Source organism: Triturus cristatus, chromosome 4_1 (genome assembly GCF_964204655.1).
Source record: "Triturus cristatus chromosome 4_1, aTriCri1.1, whole genome shotgun sequence".
NCBI classification, from domain to species: Eukaryota; Metazoa; Chordata; class Amphibia; order Caudata; family Salamandridae; genus Triturus; species Triturus cristatus.
Genome location: NC_140585.1, coordinates 1,189,115,243 through 1,189,141,936, shown reverse-complemented (window position 1 = coordinate 1,189,141,936; position 26,694 = coordinate 1,189,115,243). Strand labels below are relative to the sequence as shown.

The 26,694-nt window shown below is 45.3% G+C and overlaps 1 protein-coding gene across 1 annotated transcript in view; it reads right to left on the bottom strand.

Moving 5' to 3' along the window:
• ZGLP1 (zinc finger GATA like protein 1) overlaps positions 1-26,694 on the bottom strand; it is a 160,221-nt gene that overhangs the window by 47,344 nt on the left and 86,183 nt on the right. Inside the window, exon 4 of the mRNA XM_085650723.1 lies at positions 3,746-3,839. Coding sequence (XP_085506849.1) covers positions 3,746-3,839 — 94 coding nt within the window. The remainder of the gene's footprint in view (positions 1-3,745; positions 3,840-26,694) is intronic.

Here is a 26,694-nt window from a genome sequence, read left to right as displayed (position 1 = left end):
TTTGACACTACTAGGCACATTATAGCATTGAACTGAGAAGTACTTATTTAAAGTATTATAGGCGTTTGCTGCATTTATATTGACAGCGAAACGCATTTCCTTTAAAAAACAATTTAATATTTGAATTGCCAGACTTTAGATGCTTGTTGCGCCTTTAAATACAAAACGCTTTATAGTGCAGAGCAAATAGCACTTTAAACAAGGATTTAATTCATTAGAAAGAACTGTGATTAAAACAGTTAATCTATGGAGGCCGCTAATGTCTCAGTTGTTAACAGTGGTAATACTGGAGTCAGTAACTCGGGATATACATCACCAGTGACACGGTTCAGTAAGATCGCATCACTTACAAACCCAGGGTCTGCTGGTAAATCCTGCTTCGGGGCTTGCATTCTGGCCCTCTCGTAATGGAGGCGCTGATGCTTCTACACTTGTCCCTGTGTTATAAATCGACAGCAGACCTACAACCTTCCACTGGAGGTCCTTGCTGCACTTCTGCCTTCCTTTGACAGGTAGAGATTTTAGCAATATGGACGTAACTGATGTAATCGTGTCTGATGGGTCAGGAGTCAGGACAGCTTTTTTTTGGTTTATTTATTTTTCTTATCAATGCTAGACCTGCAGTGTGCCGGTAGTGGTCACTAGCAACACAATGTCTGTCCATTCTGTTCAGCGAAGCCATTGTTTTTTGTTGGTTTTCTTTTGCATTTTTTTATATAGTGGATGTCCGGGAACTCGACCCGAAGGTATTGGAGCGCTTTACGTGAGCACCAGTAACGTTACACAAGGACATACTCCTTGTTGGTAGACACAGGAAGATTAAGTGATTTGCCCAGAAACACAGGATGTTGAGCCAATGCCGAGGTTTGAACATGGTTCCCCAGCTCCAAAGTCGGCAGCTCTGGCTGTTAAGCCACATTAGACCTCATCTACCGAGCATTCTTTCATCCGCCTGTTCTAGGCTGAGCTGCCCTGATTGGTCAGTCCGGTGGTATGTAGGTATGCAGGTGAACAACAGAAATGGAAAGGAGGTGGGAAATGCACCCGCCTTTGGCCATTTGCATGCTTTCATTATTGAAAGACACACGCAAAGGCCAATGTGTGGGAGGAGTCAGACCCACATGGAGAAGTTTGGAGTGCTCACAAGAAGCCTCCCATAGAGCAGCGCATGCGCACTGTGGAAGGGTCGACCTAAAAAGTGGGTGCAACAGAAGCTGGGCCCTGAGGGATGGTGTCTTCCGGGGTGAAATCAGCTTCGAGGGGGAGGGGGGGGGCATGTTGGCCTCTTCTCCTGTTAATAAAAAAAATAATTAAACAAAAAGGCCGGGCCCCGGGGTGAGGTCCCCGGGGCCAAAATCAGCCCTGGAGGCAGCTCCACTCCCACACTGAAAAAAGGCCTGGCCCAGGGATGGCGCCCCAGGGCCGAAAATGGCCCAAGGAAGGGGGGCCATGCAGCCCTCCTGCCTTAATTTCATTTGTTTTTTAAGGAAAAGAAATCTTTGACAAGTCGCTGGATGCCACGCCCCCTTCACCACCACTCTGCAAACGTGCCTTTGGAACACAACTGGTTGGGGAATGAAGTCCCTTTTGCTCCATAGGGTCATTAGGGGCCAACAAGCCCTCCAGTTACTGCAAGTCAGTCCCACACAGCGGGATTGCTGAGAGGTCTTTGTATACCATGCCCCATTTCTCAATCAGTCCTCTTGGCTCCAGAGGGTTCTTGGGGGCCATCCACTCCTCATGTTACCTCCAGTAAGTCCCACAGAGCATGATTGCTCTAAGGACTTCAGAGGCCATACCCCCTTTCTCTCCCTCCGCAAAGGCATCTCCTGGTGCACGATCGCTTGGGGGATAAAGTCCCCTTGACTGCTGAGGGACCTTGGAAGCCAAGAAGCCCTCCTGTTATCTCCAGTAGGTGCCTTATCCACCGCTCTCCAAATGAGACTACTCGTTAAACAACCATAAAAATTCACTTAATAAAAACAAAAGTTACAGGAACTTTATAGTTAGGAAATTGAATTTGAAAAACCTTGGAAATTTACAGAAAAAAACCAAAGGTTACAGGATCTTTACAGTTAGGAAATAAAATTTAAAAACCTTAGAAATTCACTGAAAAAAATACAAAGGTTACAGGGACATTATAGTTAGGCTGAGATTTCACTCGTATAAAACCGGTGAAATTTAGCAGTTATAGTTACCTGAGCCACCTATTACTTACGACCCCTCAATGCACTGCTTATGACATCACATATTACATCACTCATGACGGTCAGTGACATCACTGATGACATCATCCATAGAACCATTCACACACCCACTTGTACCCCCATAGAACCTTTTGTACACCCACTGACACACCCACATACCCATTCACAGACCCATACCAGTACTCATATACCCACTCACTCCTCCATAGAGACAGTCACACTCACTTGTAGAGCCACACAACCATTCACTCACCCATACAGTCACTCATACAACCACTCACCCGTACAGCCACTCACATAGCCACATACTCACCCCTACAGTTTGACACACCCACTTTTTACCTATACAGTTACTCACACACCCACTCACTCATACTGCCCCTCAGCACAGCACTCACCCATACAAAGACTCTCAGACACACACCAACTTACATACCCATTTACACATCGATACAAGCACTCAAACGTCTGCTCACTCACCCATACAGTCACACACACTCTCCAATACAGCCACTTGCACACCAATTACTTAACCAAACATCCACTCACTCACATTCACTGAGTCACTCACTCATACAGCTATTCAGACACCCAGTCACTCGACCATAGCCACTATACACCCACTTACCTACCCATAGAGCCACTCACACCGCCACTCACTCACACACCCATTGACACACCCACTTACCAATACCACCACTTATACAGCATGTCACTCACTCACACAGCTACTCACACACCCACTTATACACCTATACTGACACTTACACATCCCTACACACAAAGATACATACAGTCTCACAGCCACTCACATAATATATGTTAGAAGTAGTATCACTCAGTAGCAGTGCACCTAGTATACTAATGTACCTTTTGCAGTAGGTTAGCATATATGTTTAAAACCCATAAACTCTTGAGAAGACTTAATTGATGTCATAAGTGATGTCATTTGTGATGTCATCTGTGAGGTCACTGACCATGTCATGAGTGATGCAATATCATAAGCAGTGCATTGTGGGGGTGTACGTTATAGTTCGCTCAGGTAACTAGAACTGCTAAATTTCACTGGCTTGGTACAAGTGAAATCTCAGCCTAACTAGAACGCCCCTGTAAACTTCGTGATAGATAGATAGATAGATAGATAGATAGATAGATAGATAGATAGATAGATAGATAGATAGATAGATAGATAGATAGATAGATAGATAGATAGATAGATAGATAGATAGATAGATAGATAGATAGATAGATAGATAGATAGATAGATAGATAGATAGATAGATAGATAGATAGATAGAATAAAAAGCATAATAAAAAGCGAGAAATGGAAACAGAGGAGAAACGCATATGGAGCAGTAAAAAGAGGCAGTGACTGCAAGAGAAAGATTTAGAAAGTTTGTTAAAAAGAAGCTGTACATGCCCACCCATCAGAAAGGCATTAAAAATTGGGATTCTGATATGTACAAAGGTCCAACACAGCACAAGTTGGACCCCAACTGAACACACCCAAGACCAGAAGTTCTGCAAAATGACTGTACCTTATCCCACATGCATTGCAGAGCGGGGTTCCGTCTTCTGCGTCCCTCCACAGCGGCGTTTTGCAAGTTTTGCAGGAAGCACATTGCTTGTTCCCTAATTAGAGGAAACACCAGAATCAGTTGCATTTATAATTTAAACAGTTAAAGCAACATTGTTTTGGAATCCTGTATAAAATATTTACAACAGGAAAAGTTGAAAAAAATCCACTTGTTCCAATGCTTGTAAGATGCAGGCGCGTCTGCATCAGTTTTTTATCTGCTCGAGGAAGAGACAATATTTTACCTTTTTTAAGTTATTTACACCAAATATTTTGGTCAGTTCACAAACTGAACTCTCATTTTACAAACCTGGAAAGAAAGGATGCTAGTTGGTTCCTACCAGGATTCAAATTTCGAATATAGGGATTCCACACCGATTTCTTGAGCAAATGCTAATTTTGCTCCTTTGGCCTACTTTACAAATATTTAACATGGGCTAGCGCTTCCTTTAAATTGAGATTAGGCTTAGCTTTGAAGCAACACATATTGGTTGTGACAAATTATAATATAAGGCATGAATATTCGCAGTTTCAGTGTATGAGACGCATCCCAGAAAACAAAATGCTGTTTTGGATGGGGTGCAAAAAATACCTGCACTGGTTCAAGGTTAAAACGTTTTTAAGCAAACGTCCCAACAGTCCCAGCATGACCAGGATGACTGTCTGTCCCTTTCAGATAAACCTCGGCAATGCTTCTTCTAGCACTCTATAATATGAAAAGTCTCACCAGTCACCACTAGTACTTTGGTTTGTGCTCTATCACACGCACTTCGGAATATGTACTCAAACCCCACACACTTAAGGAATACTCAACGAAATAAGTCCATGCACCTATGGACATGGATTCATCAGAATGCCTCGTTTCGTGGAAGTGATATCACACAGGCATTGGCCCCTGATGACATCACAGGATTGAGACCTTGGCCAACTCTGCGGTCCTCATTAACTTCCTTTTTGCTGGTGAAAGTTAATGAGAATGGAAATTAGGGTGAACTGCAGAAAGCAAACAAGATTCCAATAGCCCTGTGGCATTCCACTGCTCATGAGCTCTAAGATGAAAGGTGGCGGTGCCAGTGGTATCAAAGGCAAATAAAGGCACATCACCTACCAGAGGCGTAACTAGAGCCAAATTTCGGGGGGGGGGGGGGGGGGCTGAAACTTTAAGCAATAGGCAGAGTGGAGCTGCAGGGGCTCTTAGAAGGGGTGAAACAGCAAGGCCTCATTAACATGCAAATGGTCTTTTAAAGACCTGTGAAGTGCTCGGGTGCGGCTGTGTGTGTGCCCGAGAAGCTGTCTCATCCCGGGCTGCCACACACGACGGGGGGGGGGGGGCTGAAGCCCTGTGAGTCCAATGGGTGTTGTGCGCCTGTCACCTACTGCACATGGTTACCCAAATTGACCTACATCATGTGTGTGCATTCCCTTCTCTGTGCGAGCTGCAACGGTATACATGACTGGGGACTGTGTAAGGCAGCCTTCTGCAGCATCCTCGATTTGTTCACAATCAAATATCAAAGAGAAAGTAATTCTCAATATCCAAATGCGATAGGTGTGTTGGTCTCCTTGCTGGAAACTCCCATTAAGAGTCTGACGGGCTTTTATTCCCCCGGGTATTTCCACAAGGAGTCCTTCGAGGCTGGTTTTGTAAGTCCGGGACGCATCGGACGCCTCTGTCACTTTCCCCAACTCCTCGAAGGTACAGGTAAACTTCAGAGACAGAGAGAGCGACAGAGAGAGCGAGAGCGAGAGCGCGTGCGTGTGTGTGTGTGTGTGTGTGGGGGGGGGGGGGTTGAAGTAGACAGTGAGCATACGGCGAAGAAAGAGGAGAGAGAGAGAGATTGCTGAAAAGAGATTGCGTGAGATGAGGAAGGGAGAGGGGGCTGGTTGAAGTATTTTTGGAAGGGCTGCTTTTGTTTGCCCAGTCCAGCCCTGCGCCCGTTTTCACTAGATACTGTCGTCTTTTATGCTAGCTGCAGGGTTTCTGTTTTAAAAAAAACTGCGAGGCTGCAGAGTCCTGATCCATCAGATAATGTAGTTTTCAAGATTTAAAGCTGCTTACAGGGCTTCTTTAATTTGCGCATGGCAATAAAATATGTGTATTTTGTGCGTCCGTGCAACAGCTGCCTGCTCTCCTCTCGAAGTGCTGGGGAGCAAAGGATTCTTTACAGTTACTGAGTGAGACGATGGAAATGAAAGCAGAAGCAAAAGTCAAATGGCTTGAGATTCAAATAGAAGGAAAACAGGGTGGGGCAGGGAGAGGAAATAGAAGGGAATGAAAATAAGTGAGAGAAAATGGGAATGGATAAGAAAAAAGGAAATAGAATGGTTGGTAGGAAATAGAATGAGGAAGAAAAAATATTTGGGAGATGGAGTGAAAAAGAACTGCTTGCAAATACAACAGAAAACTAGGGAAAATAATATAAGTGATAGGAAACAAATGACGAAGGGGAAAGAGAAAAAGAATACACGGTGAGGAGGAAAGGGAAAGAGAAAAAAGAACACACATTGAAAGGAGAGCAGCACGGGTGTGGTGCACCATGGCTAAAAAAAATAGGAAAAAAATACTATGAGGTGGCCAAGGTAAGATGCAACACATACAAGGAGGGTATGGGGTAAGAAGCAACATGACATGAGGGAGGGGGTAGAAGCAACATGGAGATGAGGGGTGGAAGAGGGAAGAGCAATATGCACAAGAGGGTGTGGGAGGGGGAAGAAGCAACATGGATATGGAGTGGGAGGGGAAGAAGCAACATAAACAACTAAGGTGGTAGGGGAGGAAGCAACACAGACAACTAGAAGCAACACAGGAAGAAGCACCACAGGGGAAGAAGAAAGAAGGAACGGGGGTGGGGGAGACATAGAAAATAGTACCTCAATCACAGTGCGAGTAGTGGACTAATAAAGATGAAGCAATCAGTACTTGGTCCATGCTCCACACAAAACAGGAAGTGAAGCCAGCAAGCACTGGGCAATTAGGAGCTAGCAAATAAGAGTGACACTGAAGACAATGAATGCTAAGCAATGGGTAGGCTCCAAGCCCCTTGTTGTATACAATATCTCATGCAAGCGACAGCGTATGCATGCTGCCTTGGACGAGACCTAAAAGGGGGAGATATTGGAGAAGAAGCCTGAAAGATGAAGATGGGAAGTCGGAGATCAATGCAAAGTTGTGAAATAAAGAGAATGGTAGACGTGTGAAAAACCCTGGAGAGAGGAGGCTGAGACAATTAAAGGGGCATAGTTGAGTGTGGATGGGAAACTGGGAGCTAGATAAAGTTGAGAACATGAAAGAGGTAGAGATGGGGTGAAAGTGGCACTGATTAATGATGGGGAATAAAGTTGAAGAGGAGAAGGGAACTAAAGAGATAGTGTTAATTAATGACCAAACATGCAGATGAAAGTGAATATTCACGTACAAAGTACTTGATTACTCTAGAAGTTACCCTTCAGAACAGTCTGTCAAAGCCCGGAATCACTAGCTAATTTTCATTATTCATTTTCTAGCACTGTACAAGGTGCTGGAAAGTCTGTTCCTGTAGTAGCAGCAGGGCCGGCTTTAGTGCTGGTGGCGCCCTGTGCGACAATGTTTGTTGGCGCCCCCCAATGACCACCTCCACCACAGATTCTCTCACTAGCACCCTTTAACAGTGACCAAGTCACCATAACCACACTCTCTCAGATGCATTGAATTAGTTATAAACCGCCACTCATACCAGTGTAGGGTGTCCGAGCACTTTGCATCACACACATTACACAGAGACAATCAATCATATATGTGTAAATCAGTGTATAGGAAATGTTACTTAAGCCAAAGGACTGAAAGTGTAGGAGTCACATGTCACCCATACTGGTAGGCAGTATAGTTTAAGAGTGCTTGGTGTGGAGAAGCACCAACTCAGTCGAAAAAGAAACAGCATAGTTCGGAGTTTTAATAATAAGAATCGATTTCTAGCCAAATTAACCCTTTTTGCAACATTAATTAATGTTCTAATAATGTATACTTTGCAGTGTGTATGCAGTTCTGGGATGAAAGTTAATAGCTCACTGTTGTATATTAGGACTTTAAGTTATAAATTGCAAGTAACAAAAGGATGTCTCTTTTAAAAGCAGTAACCTGCTGATCTGTTTACATCATAGCACTCTGTAATCTACTCGATACAAGTTCTTTGCAGCAGGCATATTAACCCTCTGCACTAACTTCACCTAAGTCAAAACCTCAACTATACAAAATGCTGATCTCTCTCCAGGAAGATAATTAATCACACGAGTTTTCTTGACATTTATGTGAGGCCTGGTATTTGCAGGCAGAAAGAAACGCTGCAGCAGGTGCTTCAAAAGCTTAATATACTTTCAAACATGGCGCCCCCAGGAAGCCAGCACCTGGTGCGGTGGCACCGGTCGCACCGCCCTAAAGCCGGCCCTGAGTAGCAGTGTATCCCTTGAAGTATTTGAACCCAAAAGCACTGCGAATCCTCCATGAAAAGCAGAACCAGCTGCAGGGGAAGATGCTTTGGGATTCTGGGTTTCAAGAGGAGGCGTCAGAGGGGGCTCGAGTATGGGGTGCTAAACATGTTTATCTCATGCGATTACGGCGGTCTGCAACTTATCAAGGCAGCCATTTTCCTCCCCAAAAAGATAGCAGCTAAAGTTTACATGCTGCTGCACTTGCCTCGGGTACAAACTACAAAGATTACATTATATGCAGAAGAGCAGCAGGTGTGCAGATTTGATGTCCACCCTTGATTTGAAGGTACTGAGAGGAGGAATTGGACAACCTTGAACAGGCAAATCAAAAAGACCTGTAGTGCTAGGGCTTAATCAGGTACATGTCACGAATTCCTGACTGCACCAATCTTTCAGATGTTCTGTTTAATGGCAGCGATCAGTGCGCCTACAGTGCAGTCCGCCTTTGGCTGCTTCTGTGGTTAAGAGGAGGCACAACGGGGGTGCCTGCAGAATATTGGTTTAAAAAGGTCTGAGGAAGACAAGCAGAGCAGAGCAAATATTCATTTATTTAGTTCTTTATTTTAAAAAAAGGCACAAACATAACCACTATGCTCACAAGTAGTCATCCATGCTACATGTAAAAAGCCCTCGTGTTTGTGTGCGAGCAGCAGCCTTGTTTTAACGTCATTGCTTCTGAAAGGCGTTTCTCAAGTCGTGTACATTACACAGTTGCGCGTCACCCTCACTGCCATACAAAAGCATGTAAAGCTGTGTCCTCATTGCATTGTCTTAATTTCCACGTGACATTTTCCCTTCCTTTAAACATCATTCCATCAGACAATTTAGCATTTTCCTTTCTTTTGTCATTCATTACCTGGCAATCCTTTACCTAAGAGCTGGCTTGCCAGATCATTCCGTATTGTCAAGGCACCATTAATGCAGTTCGGTGTTTTCCAGTGGCGTCACTAGGGGGGTGCGGGGGGTGCGGACCGCATCGGGTGACACCATCACATGGGGTGACACCGTGACAAGCCTGCCAACTATCGCGCATCACATCAGGCCTGACGCTAACGCATTTAAGTGTGGTGTTTAGTGTTCCCGCATCACCGCACTTAAATGCATTGTCACGCGTCGCATTTTATTTAGCCACTGACCGGGCACTCTGCCTGACAGAACCTCTGACACCCGGCTGTGTGTGCCCGTGCGGACCAGGCCGCAGCTTCACTTGCCAGGCTCAGACTAACAAGATTGTGCTGGTGCTCTGAGTCATAGTGCCGTGCGCAGCTCTCTGCTACAATATAACAATTTTAAAATCTTCCGCGCTGTGCAGCTCTGGCTGGAGAGACCCGGGCGCCGGGCCTGCCTCCCAGCAGAGTCGTCGTTGCCGCATTAAAGTAACCACTGCCAGGTAGCTGACAGACTCTGTGGCGCCGTGGGGGGTGTTTTCGGATGTGACCTCACGAGGAAATGAGGTCAGAGAAGCAGCGCAGGGCCGGGGCTGGGGTCGGATTCGAGTCTGAGCTGTGTCGTCGGTTCGACCGGCCGTACAGCGTCTGTCTCAACCTGCACACAGGAATTGAAGTGAATTTGACAAACAAGAAAGTACTTTCTTTGGTCAGGCAGGCAGCCTTATACAGTGTTGTTTATGTTACCGCTCTGTGAGCAGCGCATTACCTCTTGGCGGTTTCCTTTGTTTCATAGGAAAGTGTTTTATATTCCAGAGTTTGGGTGAAGTTCCGTTTCAAAATGTGTCTGCCTCTTGGTATAATTTTGATTACAAATGTGTACCACAGGTTGAATTTTGAATTTCACTTTGTTGCTCAGTTGTTGTGATGCTTTGAACTTGTTGGGCTGCACTCGCGTCATTCCTCACAGAGGCCCCTCTCAGTCCTCTCATCATGCTCTCGCCAGATAATGGATTTTGCTGGCAGAAGCTGGCAGGGGGAACGGGCCCAGCAATTAAAACAAAGGCAGCGCCTTTCCTGGTGACTGGAGGCCTCGCGGGACACAGTACACTTTTTTGTCACACTTCATCGATTTCAGCAGTGCATAACTGCAATTTCAAGCGCAGGTTGCCGCTATGATAGTCTGATAGCGATATGGAAGGATCAAAAGGGAGTAGTGTAATCGGGTTGCAGTTCTTCATAGTGGTAACTGTGTGAGAGGCAATTTAACTTGAAACCTGTTGCCAGGCAGGTGCAAGTTAATATTTTGGAGCATCTGAGATTACGGGGTACGGTTATTACTAATGTTGTACTCACTTGCAATTCTCATTTGAACACCAGTTGTTGATATTTCGGTATTAGGAGAAGGGTGTCTGCAAAACCCTGACCCAATGTCCCCATTACATCAAGTGAACCAGACAACAGCAAAATGTACGGTGTGAGTATCTCTTTAAGACTCATGCCTGAGGAGGGCGTGGCTGTTCGGTGCTTCTCGCCTGATGGAGTGGAAACACTCCTAGAAAGCCTCAGATGTGTGAGAAGTAGCCATTCAAGGGTGTTGGCACTTATGTTTTTTTGTATCACAAGATCACACTAAGTAGAGGGAGGTGACCAAGGAGCGAAGGCCATCATTTTTTAAAATTGTTTCAAGGTGGACCTACCTTGCTATCGAATTGCTTTTTTCGATGAATTTTGATTACGTAAAGCTGTGTGACCGCCATGTCTCGTTCTGCAACCCGATGCTGGTGTGAGTAGCATCAAGTACTCGCGTGTGTGAACCGGTGAGCTTATGCTGCGCTGGTATTAATTACAAGGCGTCACTAGTGCCTAAAGATAGTTTAGTGGCGGGACTCCGGGCGGCGCGGGCCTGTGCAGAGGCGGCCCTTTGCTGGGAACAGAGAGAAGTGTCACCGCCGAGTAGGCCGCGATATGAAAAGCTACTAATAATTATGCGGGACCGTCCCTTCCAAATCAGCCGTTTATTGAAAGGTGCTCAGAGCGGGAGCCCGCCTTCTGATTTATGAGAGCAATAAAAGCTCCAAACTCTCTCACACTGGCGGACTCGGAGGAGGTCCATGGGTAAGTCGTGAGGGGGTGACATCAAGAGTTGTTACCGCACTGGGTGACACCAACCCTAGTGACGCCGCTGGTGTTTTCTTTTAATTATTTAACACATTCCATTCTGGGAGCTTCTGTTTTGCCTTGGTCCGGGCAGATTAATTCGGCTAGACCACCTGACATCAATGATTTACGATAGAAAAGGCAGGACTGAAAAAGTGATTCCCGGTGGCGTGGCTTGGCCGCTGAGCGTAATGGCCATGTTGCGATGAAGCTCCGGTCACCGATGCCCTGAACCCGCCCAAATATCTGCTAATTAATCCATCCTGAGCCCCGGGAGCGCAGCGGAGGGTTGTTTCAGTACCCGCTGTAGCTCCAGGCGGACGGAATCGCTGGCGCACCAAATCTGCGTCAGGGAGGAGCGGCACGCTGACTGGGCCTGTGGATCCCTGGGCTCCAGTTACATCGGCCCAACTGAGGCTTCCACAAGGGGCGGCTGCTGCCCACTGACTGACGGGGTCTCAGTGAAGTGCGGCGAAACTGCAGAGCTGGTTCCCTGATAATTACCAGAGGACGGACGATGTGTCCTTCGACCCCCTCTGGCTTTCCCCCACCGTCCCCTAGTGTTGAGGGGAGAAGGGCTGCATCTCTAGAAATAAGGGCACCAGATGAACATCTGTGATGCAGCTGGCATCGGTTCGATCGAGGCTGGTGCCTGAAAGGACATTCATTGCTCGGTGAGTGTGGCCCCTAGGGGCTGGGGAAAGGTGGTGAGACAGATACGGCCTGCGACAGAAGAAATGGGCCCCGTGAAGTAGCCCCTGCTGTACGGAGGTGCAATATAGGGCCCCATAGGTAAGAGCCTTGGTGCTGTGGGTGGTCACAGGCACAATGAACATTGGAAACAACGGAGTGAGCAGGAGAAGCTCCAGGGATATGGCATCCCAGTAGTGGCCCTACAGAGCAGATTCGGTCCGCGGACTGACTCTGGGATCCGTGCACACACGCCTCCCTGGGACAGAGAGCCGGGATTACACTTTGGACTGTGAGGTTGACAAACTATGTGTCTTCCAGCTGGTGGTGGAAATCTGGGTCTGGGTCACAGTTTGGGAGGTCGAGTGTTCGTTTATTGGTGGCCCTAATAAACCTGCTGGCCTGGGCCTTTCCCACGTGGCCTCACTCGGACTGAAGCTTTCAACATACCCTGGCACCAGGACCGCAGTAGCCTAGCGAATTACTCCTCTACGGTTCTTGGCATTATGTCTGGGACAAAGGGGAAGAGAGGCACGCTCCAGACCAAGCTCGATAAATTTACCATCCAAAAGGCAGTTAAGCTGGAGGGAGGAAATAAAGGAGAGGCAGAGAAGTCCACAAATGCATCTAAAGACGAGCCGACACTAGTAGATGTTATGGCAGCCATAGCAGGGGTGTGTACCTCTCTAGAAAACAGAATGGACTCTATATCTATTGAAATGGCGCTGATCAGAACAGACCTACAAAAAACGAGTAAGAAAGTGAAAGCCATCGAAGTGGTGACCGCAGAACTCAGCAGTGACACACAACAGATGCGTAAAGAGATCAAGGAGCTACAAGCCGCCCAGAAGAAAGTAGATACTCAGCTGGATGACTATGAAGGGCGCGTGAGATGCAACAACATTAGAATTATTGGGGTCCCTGAAAAAGCGGAAGGGCCAGCCGTCGACCTATTTGTGGAGGTACTGATAGTGAAACACCTTCAACCTACCACCCTATCAAACATTTTCATGGTTGAGAGAGCACACAGAGTGCCAGGGGGAAGACCAAAGCTGGGGGCTCCCACAAGGCCTATCCTGGCAAAACTCCTCAACTTCAGAGATCGGGACATATTTTGCAAACAGCTCGAGCCAATGCCCTTCTCAAATTCGAAAATAGCTAACTTTCCTATTTTTCCAGACTTCACCATCAAGGTCCAATGCCAAAGACGAACGTTCCTAGAGGTGAAGAAACTGTTACGAAACAAAGGTCTTCGCTACGCAATGTTATTTCCCACAAAATTGAGGGTTGAGGCAGACAGCAAATCCTGTTTTTTTTTTATTCCCCAGAAGCAGCACAAGACTGGTTGGAGGGCTGGAGACCTGCGAAGGACCATAACTCACGTTGATAAGGAGGTCCCTGAACGTGCACGTACACCATCTTATCATAGAGATGACTGTTGGCCGAGAAGGTCTTGGGCTGCATTTCTGCTCCCTGAAGTGGGAGGATGGAGTGGATGGTCCGAGCAGATAAAGACATACCAGTCGCAAAGTGACTTTGTTTGAATACGATAATGCTTTAATATCTATATTTAGGGTTATTTAAAGGCGGATCTGGAGCCTTTGGGCGGGAGTCATCAACCCTCCCCTAGAATTTCTAGATGCCTATAGTTAGGGCGATAGGCACTCTGCACTGTTTTGAATATCGGCAGTTTTGAGCCCAGAGTGCAGAGAAGCAGGGAGGGATCCAGGGAGGGGGGCGTGGGGGGTCTTTGGTTGTATTATGTTTTATCAGTCACAGATTTACATTCAAAGACATAGAACAGAAGCAGTCTGGTGGGTGGGACATTGATTCAGTATGCAGAGTCAACTCTGGCCAGTGCCCTAGATCACATACCAGGGCTGTGGGGAGAACAGGGGAAACCTCCCAAAGTAGTGCAAACCAAGTAACGCTATAAATGCCGCAAGTGAGAAACGACTCAATTTGTTATCGTGGAATGTAAATGGATTGAGGGACAAGCTGAAAAGGGGGATTGTACTGCAGTTTCTCAAACGGCATGCCCCAGAGGTGGTCTTGCTTCAAGAAACACACCTTATTGGAAATATGTGCATGGCCCTAGCCAGATGTGGCTATCAATTAGTGGCGCATGCAGGGTTTACTACAGGTTCCAGGGGAGTGGGTATGCTGAAAAAGTGCTCTTTCACAATTACAATTGACAAGGTCCACACTGATGATTTGGGGAGATATGTGGCAGTGTCAAGCCAATGGGAGGGCGAGTCAATGACCATGTCAGTGTACTTGCCACCGGGGCTACAGGAAACCACATTCAGGGATCTGGGGAAAGTGTTGCTAACATTGCCTAGCGGAAGAATGGTGATGGGGGAGATCTGAACTCTGTTGTCTTGGGGAATTTGGATCGTTATCCTCCCATGGACATTTATTCCTCGCAGTTGCACCTCCCCAGTTTTCTTGACGCCATGGGATTGGTAGATGTATGGAGAACACATCATCCGACGGAGACACAATACACATTTCACTCGGGGCCCACAACAGTCTCTCGCACATCATAGACTATATCCTCAAATCTGCGGCGCTAATTGGGAATGTTAAGGAGATCAGATAATTGGCAAGATTCATTTCGGATCACTCTCCAATTTGGATGCAAATGGAGTTTGGGTGGGGTGCTGTACCGGGATAGCTCCAATTAACCCCTGGCATCTCCGAAACCCTGAGATCAAACTGAAAATTAGTAAGGAAATAGAACACTATTTTAGTGAGAACGAAGGGTCAGTTGATTCGGCCCCGATTCTTTGGGTAGTCTTTAAGACAGTGATACGGGGACACGCAGTCTCCCTGATAGCGGGGGGGGGGGGGGAGGAGAAGCAAGCTAAGCTGCTCTCTCTGGAGGAGGACATACTGAAATTAGAGGGTGAACTCACCGCCTCAACAGAGCGAAACAAAACACACATTCTCAACCTGACCAAAGAGGAATATCTAATCGAGATGAGAGAGGTGGCCAAAACAATGATTAGCCATAAACTGGGGACTATATACGAGCTGGGAGATAAGGCGAGCAAACTCTTGGCTGGCCAGATAAGAGGGAGTTGGCAAGCCGCCTAGTTACAGAGCTGTGGACAGAGACGGGAGAGCACCTCACGGACCTGCAGGCTATTGCGGACGAATTCGCCAAATAATATGAACGACTTTATGTATCCAGGTCTTCTAGACAAAACAGACTAAAGAGCTATTGGAGGAAATTCATATGGCAGTATTAACAGAAGATAACATTTCGCTAGAGGGTGACATAGCGCAAGATGAAATAGCACAGCCATTCGTTCTCTCCAGATGGGTAAGGCAATGGGCCCCAATGGATTACCAATAGAACTCTACAAACTGCGACCAGATATAATAGCTCTCCATCTTAAGGCAATGTTTGTGGAGAGTCTCGAACAGGGACTTCTTCCGCAGGACCAGAGAATAGCCACGTTGGTAGTCCTACACAAATACGGTAAACCTAAATGCAGTTGCACATCGTATCAACCCATATCACTGCTAAATGCAGAGGCCAAAATTCTAGCTAAATTACTAGCCACCCGACTGATCCGGGTTAGATCCGAGGTGGTTCATCCCGATCAGTCTGCTTTTATGCCGTTATGAAACAGTCCTAAACCTATGGAGAGTGCATGGGGTGATGGGTAGGGCAAACACTATAATGAAAGACGCGGTGGTGGTATCGTTAGATGCTACTATGACATTTGACACTATAGAATGGCCATACCTCTTTGCTGTCTTGGAGAGGTTGGGATTTGGCCCCAAGTTTATTAACTGGGTCTGACTATTCTATGCCGACCCACTTGTAGTCGTAGTCAACAATAAAAAAATAAATCAGCAAGTTTTCATCTCCACAGTGGGATGAGACAAGGGCCTTGTTCCCCCTGATATTTGCACTCACACTGGAGCCTCCCGCTTGTTGGATCCGGAAGGACCCTGTCATTCGAGGGCTATGCTGTCCGGAGGGCTGGGAGGACCGTACATCTCTCTGTGTGTATGATATTTTGTTATACCCGACCTCCCAAAAGAGGTCCCTAGATTGGGTTCTTAATATTTTTACTAATATCTGCACATACTCAGGATACACCATCAATTGGTCTAAATCACTTATCTATGTATTAAAGGGCCATTCACCAACCATGCCAAAAGAGTATTAAATAACGATAGCTACCGGGTGAATTAAATACCTGGGGATTTTTTATTACAATGGATCCCAAATTGTTCTATACCTCTAATTTGTCATCACCACTACAACGGCTGAGGAGCGATGTGGAACACTGGAAGGCTCTTCCACTGTCGCTTTTGGGCAGAGCTGCACTTTAAAAAATGATGTCACTGCTGCGGTTTCTGTACATTCTCCAGAGCACACCCCGCATCCTATTTTCGATTAGTGGAAGCTGTGCAGAGAACATTGCTTTGGGGGAATAGCCCGCCTAAAATCTCATTCCCAAAACTTGTAAAAGGCTGGTATGACGGGGGAATTTGGTTACCAGATATCAAAAAATACTACTGGGCAGCACAGCTAGTGGCCATCAATCACTGCATATATCGGCCCCAGAACGGGTTATGCCATGAACAGATGGCTACTCCTTATTTAGCAATCATACACGAGCATTGTATTCAAAGTCCATGAGACTTCACCTGATGGGTCTCACAAAACACTCTGTGCAGGTGTGGCATTTGGTCCAGAGGAGTATGGGATGGGTGAGGACTATAACACAGGCTACCCCACTATGGCATACTGAAAAACTATGTTCCCTCTGGAGAACGAAGGGATTTGACAAATGGGATACAATAGGAATCTCATGGGTGGGTGACCTCTGGGTTAAGGGAGGGGTGGTGCCTTTTTCGACCCTCCAGCAGAGTTCCGAATTAGCTGACACCGAGCGGTTCCGCTACATACAGGTGCGGCATGACCTCCCAAGTCCTCACCCCTAAAGAATAGACTCCTGGATGGGTACATGCCCCAGAAGGATTTTTCCCTAACATATTCTAAACTGATAAATCACTCACCTGACCCACTTCCACAACTTCCTGCTAAATGGGAAAGCAACCTCGCAGATATAGACGAGGAGGAATGGACGGAAGCACTAGCATCCCCAAGGGGAGGGGCAATATCCTCCAAACTAAAGCTGGTACAGCTAAAAACATTGCACAGAAACTATATCACAGGGCCAGCATTAGTCAAAATAGGATATAGGGAGGAGTCTAGCTGTAGACGATTATGTGGCCAAGAGGGCACATTTTTTCATATAATATGGGAATGCCCTCATATCAACAGATACTGGACCAGAGTTACCTCATGTATAGGGGAAGCTATGGGAGAACTAGTGACAGCGGATGCCAAACAGTGCTTATTACACATATAGGAACCTGCGGACATAAGGAACAAGGAGAAAACATGGGTGACATTAGGCTTGATGGTTGCCAAGAGAAACATTGCTAGAAAGTGGGGAGTGCAGACGGTTCCAACACTGAGGGAATGGGAAGAGGATATGGACTGGTGCATGTTTAGGGAGAAAACAGTGTATACATTAAGGGGCTATCCTAAGAAATAGATGCAAATATGGGGGAAATGGAATATGTATAGAGGGAACATCTGTGAGCCATCGAGCTACCATTGCAATTATCCCTGGACGAGTCAGACGAGTAATGTTCTAGTGAATGCTGGCCGGAATAGAATTAATATAACATCACTGAACTGTATGTACCACATTACTAACTACTTTGACATCAGTGATGTCACTGACCATGTCATGAGTGATGTAATATGTGATGTCATCAGCAGTGCATTGCGGGGGCGTGAGATATAGTTAGCTGAACTAACTATAACAGGGGAATTTCTAGGGTTTTGTACGAGGGAAATGTCCAGCTAACTACAACGCCCCTGAAACCTATGGTTTTTTCAGTGAATTTCTAAGGTTTTTTAAATGCTAATTCCCAACTATAACGTGCCTGAAACCTATGGATTTTTCAGTGAATTTCCAAGGTTTTTTAAATGCCAATTCCTAACTATAACGTGCATGAAACCTATGGTTCTTTCAGTGAATTTCAAAGGTTTTTTAAATGCTAATTCCTATCTATAACTTATCTCTAAAGATACCATGAAAAGCATTCTTTTTTAAAAGTAGGGTGCACATTAGTTTTGTGGAAAAGCATCTTTGTGATTGGTTAAGAAAAAGCAGTTTCAACGTGGAGTACATATCATAGGATAAAATTTGCTCAGCTCAACCACACCTGCTACTTGCATTTGGAAGGCAATGTTCGAACTTAAATCAATCGTGAACTTTTAACCTGCACGTGTTGTAGAATGTTCTAGAAGGTGTGTTGATAGAATATGTTGCACTTCTGACTTCTATGTGTTGTTGAATATTAAAAAAACGGTTCATATGGAAAATTAAAAAGAAACCAATAGAGAAGTTTTGAAACCTAAAAGAATCAAGGAACTATTCTAATTTATTCTTTACATGTATTTATGTGTGGAGCAACAAAATTATAGACACAACAGCTCCAGGAAGAGGAAGAAGCAGGGAGTGGGGGGAGTGGTGGGGGAAATGGGCAGAATGGCGCACATGCACAATTAAGTACAACACACATATAGACTAACAATGGCCAAAATGAAACACCAACAAGGAGCACAAGTCACACAACCCGCCAACATCACACCATGGAACGAGCGTAGAAGTGAAAACCACGCTGTATTCATACAGGATGTGTACAAAGGCCAGTCGTTTGTGTTGTGGGATGTCTGCGACCGTGGTCATCATGGATGAGATGCCCAGCATGTGGCACATGGTCGAGTTCACTGTGTGTTATGTTGCCAAACGACTGCTCCTCCCTCCCACGAGCCCCCACACTTTGTACAGTGCGCTGTTGTATCTCGTGCACTCGTACGGCACACCATTGTAATGCCTATTTGCGCATGTCCTGCTACATTCCAACACTACCATCACAGTGCCGTTTGGAGGTGGTGCATGCCACTTTACAACATCGACTGCTGCGGCTCTTGTAGCAGGCCACACCAGAACACAGAGACACACTTACCGCACTTCCTGTACATGGACATGTCCGAGACACCCCGTTCCCCTTGCCGGATAGGCAGACCCCTGCACTGACCTGTGAACCCCAGACCAGCACATGCCAGTTGTGCATGCAGGAGGATGCGTGCGTAGCTACACATCCAGGCTCACTGCCAACGCTGAGGTGACCGCACACTGTGATGTTGCAGGGCTCGTGCCTATCATGCTAAGACAATGACCACAGGGACACACTTGCTAAGATGTGGGTTTGGGGGGCATTGCCGGTCCTGGAGTTGTTGAGATGAGTGTTCTGGCCCTCATGGGTATCCCTGTATCATGCTCATTGACTCTATGGCACCTGTGGGTGTTCAGTGTACAAAGTAGTCATACAACCAATGATTTCTTGTCTTTTAAAAAAAAAGAAAATTCCGTGGATCCGCGCACCCAACGCAATAGGATGCGCGCACCGTGCGCGCATTTCACCGTTTTTTATTTTTTTATTTTTAAAAAAGTGGGCCCCAGGGGGTCCTTCTGAGACCCCCTAAGCACCTTTAGAGGGTCAGAGTATTTCCACTCTGCCCCCTTTATATGTTTTACACACTTATTCCCCTTGCTTCTTCAGCCTCGCTTCTACCGAGGCAGAAAATGGCCGCCAACAGTTCCTGGTTTCGAATGTATAGAGACACTCGACAGCCAATTAGCATTCAGCGCGCGATCGGGAGGGTGTGCGCTCGGTTCGGGGAGGGTGCGCTCACGGTGCAGGTAGGGTCCGCGGATCTTCCCCGGCCATAGATATTTATGTACCTTTAACTCTAATTTTCTCAGGAACTACTGAACGGATTCACACCATTTATGCAAAAGGCACGAGTCTGAACTGAGGACTACCACTTTACCAAATTTGGTGTCATTCCGTTCAGCGGTTCGGGCTATAGCTGCGACAACAGATCTCTTGGGAAATTGCATGGGGAAAACGCGTTTTGGGACCCCCCTTTTTTCTCTGCCCCCGCTTGACGAATCACCACGAAACCTTCAGGGTAGGAGCGGAGCGGAGCTGGCCAAAAGTTTGGAAAATTTCGCGAGGATTCATCAACCGGTGCCAGACTTATTGGGAATAGAATGTTGCGGGTTTCCTATGGAAAATAGGTCCTAACTATAACTATCTACTGGCGAGATTATATATATATATATATATATATATATATATATATATATATATATACACAAAACCAAAAAGTGCTCAGATATGAAGCTGACGGGTAGGTTCACAACCTCTTTATTTTCAAAACATGCAGCTTTCCATCTCGTTGCGTAATCTCCCGGCCTTGCGTGTTTCAAAGCCTTCGTGCTTTTCATCAGAGGCCAGCATCAGGAAAGAGTTCATTTCCACCACATCCTCTCTGCATGCCGTTAATTACTTCTATTGGCCTCCGGTGTGCCCTTGTAATCAAGTTCGTTTTTCACAGTGCATGCTGGGGTATGTAGTAAATTTAGCATTTTTTTCTGCCCTCCAGTGGGTTTTTTTCTCCCATGCTCAATTCGAGATAAGTTTCACAGCCCTCCAGTGGGCCCCAGATGAAACTGTGCATGCTTTTTAATTTTGGTACCTGCAGCGCTGATACCGAAGGGATTTTGCCCCTCTGCCAGACCTTCAAATGCTCTACAGGCGGTGCGTCGCTTCCACGGCCGAAGCCACCGTGTTATTATGCAAAACCAAAAAGTGCTCAGATATGAAGCCGCACTCCACTGACAGGTAGGTTCACAACCTCTATTTTCAAAATATGCCGCTTTCCATCTCGTTGCGTAATCTCCCGGCCATACGCGTTTCAAAGCCTTCGTGCTTTTCATCAGAGGCCAGCATCAGGAAAGAGTTCATTTCCACCACATCCTCTCTGCATGCCTTTAATTACTTCTATTGGCCTCCGGTGTGCCCTTGTAATCAAGTGGTTCGGGCTGTAGCTGCGACAACAGATCCTATGGGAAATTGCATGGGGAAAACGCGTTTTGGGACCCCCCTTTTTTCTCTGCCCCCGCTTGACGAATCACCACGAAACCTTCAGGGTAGGAGCGGAGCGGAGCTGGCCAAAAGTTTGGAAAATTTTGCGAGGATTCGTTAACCGGCGCCAGACTTATTGGGAATAGAATGTTGCGGATTTCCTATGGTAAATAGGTCCTAACTATAACTATCTACTGGCGACCGCCACTAGATTTTATTTTTATATATATACACACACACACGCACACACACACACACACACACACACACACACACACACTTTACCCACTTGTGGTCGCCAGTAGGTAGTTCTAGTTAGAACCTAGTTTCCATAGGAAAAGCATTTTTTGATTTGCTAATAACTTTGGCGTCGGCTTCGTTTGACGAATCTTCGTGAAATTCTCCCCCAAATAAAAAGTCTATCCAGGTCAGCTCCTATCCTGAAAGTTTGAGGGCGATTCGTCAAGCGAGGGCTGAAAAAAAGGGGGGTCCCAAAACGCGTTTTCCCCATGTTAATTTCCATAGGAAATTTTGAGACAGGCTACAGCCCAAGCTGCTGAATGGAATTACCCCAAATTTAGCAAAAAGGTAGTGCTTGGTTCAGAAAGCGAACTTTTGTAAAATTGTGCAAATCCGTTCAATAATTGCTGTGAAAATTGAAAAATAAAAATATCGATATCTATGGCCGGGGAGGATTAGCGAACCCTCCCGGGCACGAGCTTCATTCTAATTGGCTGTCATCACTCCAAATCATGAAGTGTTGGCAGCCATTTTGTGAAGAAAACAGTAAAACAAAGATGAAAAAAAAAAAAGAAAAGGGGGCATGGCAGAAACACCCTGACCCCCCAAGCATGCTCAGGGGGTCCCACAAGGACCCCCAGGGCCCAAAAAAGCATTTTGTTTTTTTACATTTCGGCGAAATTCGCGCTGGGGTCGCGAATAACACCACATTTTTTTTTTTAAATGACACGCGGGCTTTCAATTATATAGTATTAGGGAGCATAACACGCTCAACAGCTGGGAGAACAACAATGACGTCTTCTCAATGTTGATGACTGACTCGATTTCTTGATTACCAAGCGCTACCATTCCGGTGCTTACTGGAGTTGCAAACCACCCTGTGCAGTGGTTTTTCAACGGGAGCGTTTTAGGCAAAGTAAGAATTGTTTAATCTTGTATTTGCATCCAGCAATGTGCGCGTTCCTGGCCGTTTCGAAGCCTTACTTAACATTATTGTAAACGCTGTTTCCATAAACTTGAAAAGGCCTTTTGTCAAAATGAGTTTTTTCCTCCCACGTTGCACCTCAGGGGATCAGCTGCAGCGTGCCCTCACCAAGGCATCGAGCCAGTAGCGCCTCACTTCAGAGAGGCCATGATGGACGCACGAGGCCGGGAGCGTATCACAGCAGGTGTTCCTCGAACCCCTGTAAGGGTGTCCATTTACTGGGTACCCCTTTCCATGTCCTCTGCAAGGCATAGCGTGCTTGACTGGTTAATGACTCCATTCATTAATTTCCTTAATTCAACCATCCTCCAGTCCTTCCATTGAGACATTCCTTCATCCGTTCATTCCTCCATGTGTTCCCTCGCTCATTTGGTCATTCATTCTTCTTTTGGCCATCCACCCATCTACCTACCCATGCAGGGTATCTGTCAGCGGCTGGAAACCCTCACGGGTGATAAGCCACGCCCTACAACTCTCCATAGCATAACACTACTCACCTTCCGTGCAGACATCTATTCCTCCACTCACCCATTTATTCATTCACTCCCATCATGCGTGCAGTCCACAAAGGCTGGGACCTCACCTTTCATCATGGCCATTCTTGTAGCCAGGGTTGACCCGGTTTTGGACTATTTCATTTTGAGGGTGTGGCGGTCACTGTAGAAACTACAAGGAAAACTGACATTGGAATTGCCCAACCCAATTGGACATATTTTCCATACCTAGGAATGATGAATGGGCAGGCCGCCTCTTCCTAGCAGGTGACCCGCCTGCACCGCTGCATCAACCCCCTGAGCGGTGTCTGAGACACTAGCCCGGTATAACGCAAGGATGCCTTCTCCTTGCTTTTTACTTCACTGCACCAATTGAGGATCCCTGTACGGTGCTCTTCGTATCAACACCGCACACGGGCCATGCCGGGCCCTGCCTGTCTGTCAGGGCAGACAAGACAGCCCATCCGCCCGCGAAGGCAGGTGCAGTGTAACACAGCCAGACAGACCCGACTGAAAGCAGCCAGCACTCCGATGACAGCACGTTTAATAGGAACTCGTGTTTTGCTTTGAGGCACATCTTTTAATCCCTCGGAGATCGAGCTCGGAGCTCAGCTAACCCCACCCGCTCTTTTGGTTCCGGAAGGAAAGCCAAGGCTTCCAACAGCAACTTCCCCGTTTGTCTGGGAAGCGCGGGCCACGATAAGAGGAAACACACAGCGAGCGCGGACCCCGAAGGAATAATGGAGCGTTCATCTGTCTCCCAGGAGTAGAAACATTGCCCCCTGCCACCAAATTTACGCATGACATACCCACTCGCTCCCCCGCCAAACTAGTCACTCGTTTGGACTTCAGGCTTCAAAATAGGGGGAGACATGTTTCGTTACTCTAATAGATGGGTACTCTCAAACATTTCCTCAGGGGCCAAAGGGTATGGTCTGTGGCATGCCCGAGGGCTGCATTGATACCAACGGGATGAGGGTTGGATGGTGTAATGTGGCATAGGGGAAAGCGAAGCATGTACATGGTGGGGAGTATGAACCAAGCCTTCATATACCACCCATGCTCTAACCTCAGGTGCCAAGAATTGAAGACAGAGCATCAACATTTGATGTAAAACTTGAGAGACAAAGAGATACTACTCTAGTGGCTGAATTGCACACTGTAAAACTAGAGAACCTGAGATCAATCCCAGGTGCCCCATTTGACCAAATTGTGTGATCCTAGGCAATTGCTTTATTTCACTTTGCCCCCTTTTTTTCATTATCACTTTTGAGAACACATAGAAATACGTGAGTTCAGGATGGGTACTGTGCTCAGCCTTCTATTGCCTTACATGTATTATTATAATGCAATGCTACATTATTGTTTCAATTATAATGACATGGTAGACCATACAGTGTGTGCACCTGACAAATGACTTGCCTCCTGGTTCACTAATGGCATTGTTGTCAAGATAGGGTGGCATCAATGTTTATAAGATTATGTTTGAAAATTACTGTAGAATGCAATGATTTCATTTGCTTGTGAGATAGCAGTATATTGGGTACCTTTTTAAGGTCTAGAACCAGGTGAACAGTCTTTACTGCTGCTAGGCTACCAGTAGACAATAGACTACTGCTTCAGGAAGGACAAGTGATCTGCTGAGGGATGGGATGTGTGTTTGATGAATCTAGTGTGACCGGATCTGACTATAGCATTCTCTTTGTGTAAAATATATGTGTATATATATATTCACAGAAAAAAAATAGGTTTGAGGGGTGTTATAGTTAGCTGGCCATTTCACTCGTACAAAACCATAGAAATTCCTCCGTTAAAGTTAGTTCTGCTAACTATAACTCGTGCGCCCGCAATGCACTGCTGATGATGTCACATATTGCATCATTCATGACATGGTCAGTGAAATCACTGATGACATCACTGATGATATCACTGATGACATCATCCAGTGAATGTGGTATAGTTTGAAATTTAAATATGTATTATATATATCCCAATCTGTATTGAAGATTGAGTGGATATATAACTGTCTGGATGGAGGATTTAGAAGCTGTCTGACTGTCTGTTTAAGTGAGTAATTAAAAGTGTCCCACTTAATACATGGATTAGTAACTAAACTATTTGAATGTGTGCAGCACTGTCTCTGTTGTTGTATAACATGCTGCATCAGTTGGTCACTAACTACATGAGTGTGTATATTAGTTATTGATTAGTTGGGTGAGTATTTGTATGGGACACTGAGTTTGTGTGTGGTTGGATGGGGGTGTGTAACTATGCATAGATGTGTGAATGGTTGATTGACTAGGTGTATAGGTTTAAGAGTGCATGTGTAAACAGTTGTTTGGGTGACTGAGTGTATTTGTGTGTTGATGAGCGAATATATGTTTTAGTTGTACATCTTCAACAAAGTAAAAAAATAAAAGGCATTGTATGTGAGAGTTGGAGTATATAAATAAGTATGTGTAAGAGTCAGCGATTGTGAGTAACTATATGAATGAGTGTATATTGTAATGGTGATTTTTTAACATATTAACTATGAGTTACTATGTGTTTGAATAAATGAGGTGTTGTTGGATAATTGTGTAAGTGAGTAAATGTAAGTGTGATTAATTTTTTTCATGAGTGAGTAGGATGACTGCATAACCAACTAAGATGCCTGCTGATGTGTCAATGTCTATATATGTGTATAAGTGCATTTGATAGTGTTCTATTAATTAGTGACTGCATGCATAAATGATTCTGTTGTTGAATGGGTAGTTGTGTGTGTAGACTTAGGAATCAGTGAGTGGGTATGTAGTAACTGGTATTGGTGTGTCAATGCTTTCAAATATGGTACTCTGTATTTTACAGTGAGTGATGAAAGGTTATAATAGCGTATGATGAGGTGTATCAGAGTGTCACATGGATGATGTCATCAGTGATGTCATTTGAGATGTCATCAGTGATGGCACTGACCATGTCATGAATGCTGCAATATGTAACATCATCAGCAGTGTATTGCGGGCGCGCGTGTTATAGTTAGCAGAACTAACGATAACAGAGGAATTTCTATGGTTTTGTATGAGTGAAATGGCCAGCTAACTATAACACCCCTGAAACCTATGGTTTTTCTGTGAATTTCTAAGGTTTTTTAAATGCTAATTTCTAACTATAACGCCTCTGAAACCTATGGTTTTCTCAGTGAATTTCAAAGCTTTTTTAAATGCTAATTTCTAACTATAACGTCTCTGAAACCTGCTTTTTTCAGTGAATTTCAAAAGTTTTTTTAAATGCCAATTTTTAAGTGTGATAGTAGCTATACCTATTTTTTTGTACTGATTTTCTACAGTTTTTAACTGTTTATTTATAAATATTTTATTCATTAAATAACACTATATTTTTCTGAAAATTGCACAATTTTTTTTTCAAAAAAAATGAAAACAGAAATACTGATTAATTTTCTTGTTTTCATTATTTATTTTAATATATTTCAATTATTTTCTTTAATAAAAAAAATCCATTTTTTTCGGAGTCGTGCACTCAAAGCGTACACATCACGGTGGGTGGGTGCATTCTAGCCGCCATTTTAGAAAAGTCGTGAAGGATCCGCATACGGTTTGCGACGGCTGTGTGTTTTCAGTTACATCATATACATTTAATATTACATGATGTGCGCGATTGGTATGTGAACAGTCCACGACTCCTGCTCCCACGCATTTGCGACACATGCGCATTACAGTACGAGATGCTTGCACGGTTGCGGGTCCCGTGTGACGTCATATACGTGCTGGGGTGCGCGACTCCCGCAAAAAAATGTTATGTTCCAAAATGATATGTATGTGTCTTTAATATACATATTAGGGCAAGAGATTATCTAAGATATTCATAAAAATAATATATTTGTACTTATAATAAACTTATATTATTTTTTATTATATTTTTGCAAAGTCGGGTGCGTGCATAATGAGTGCAG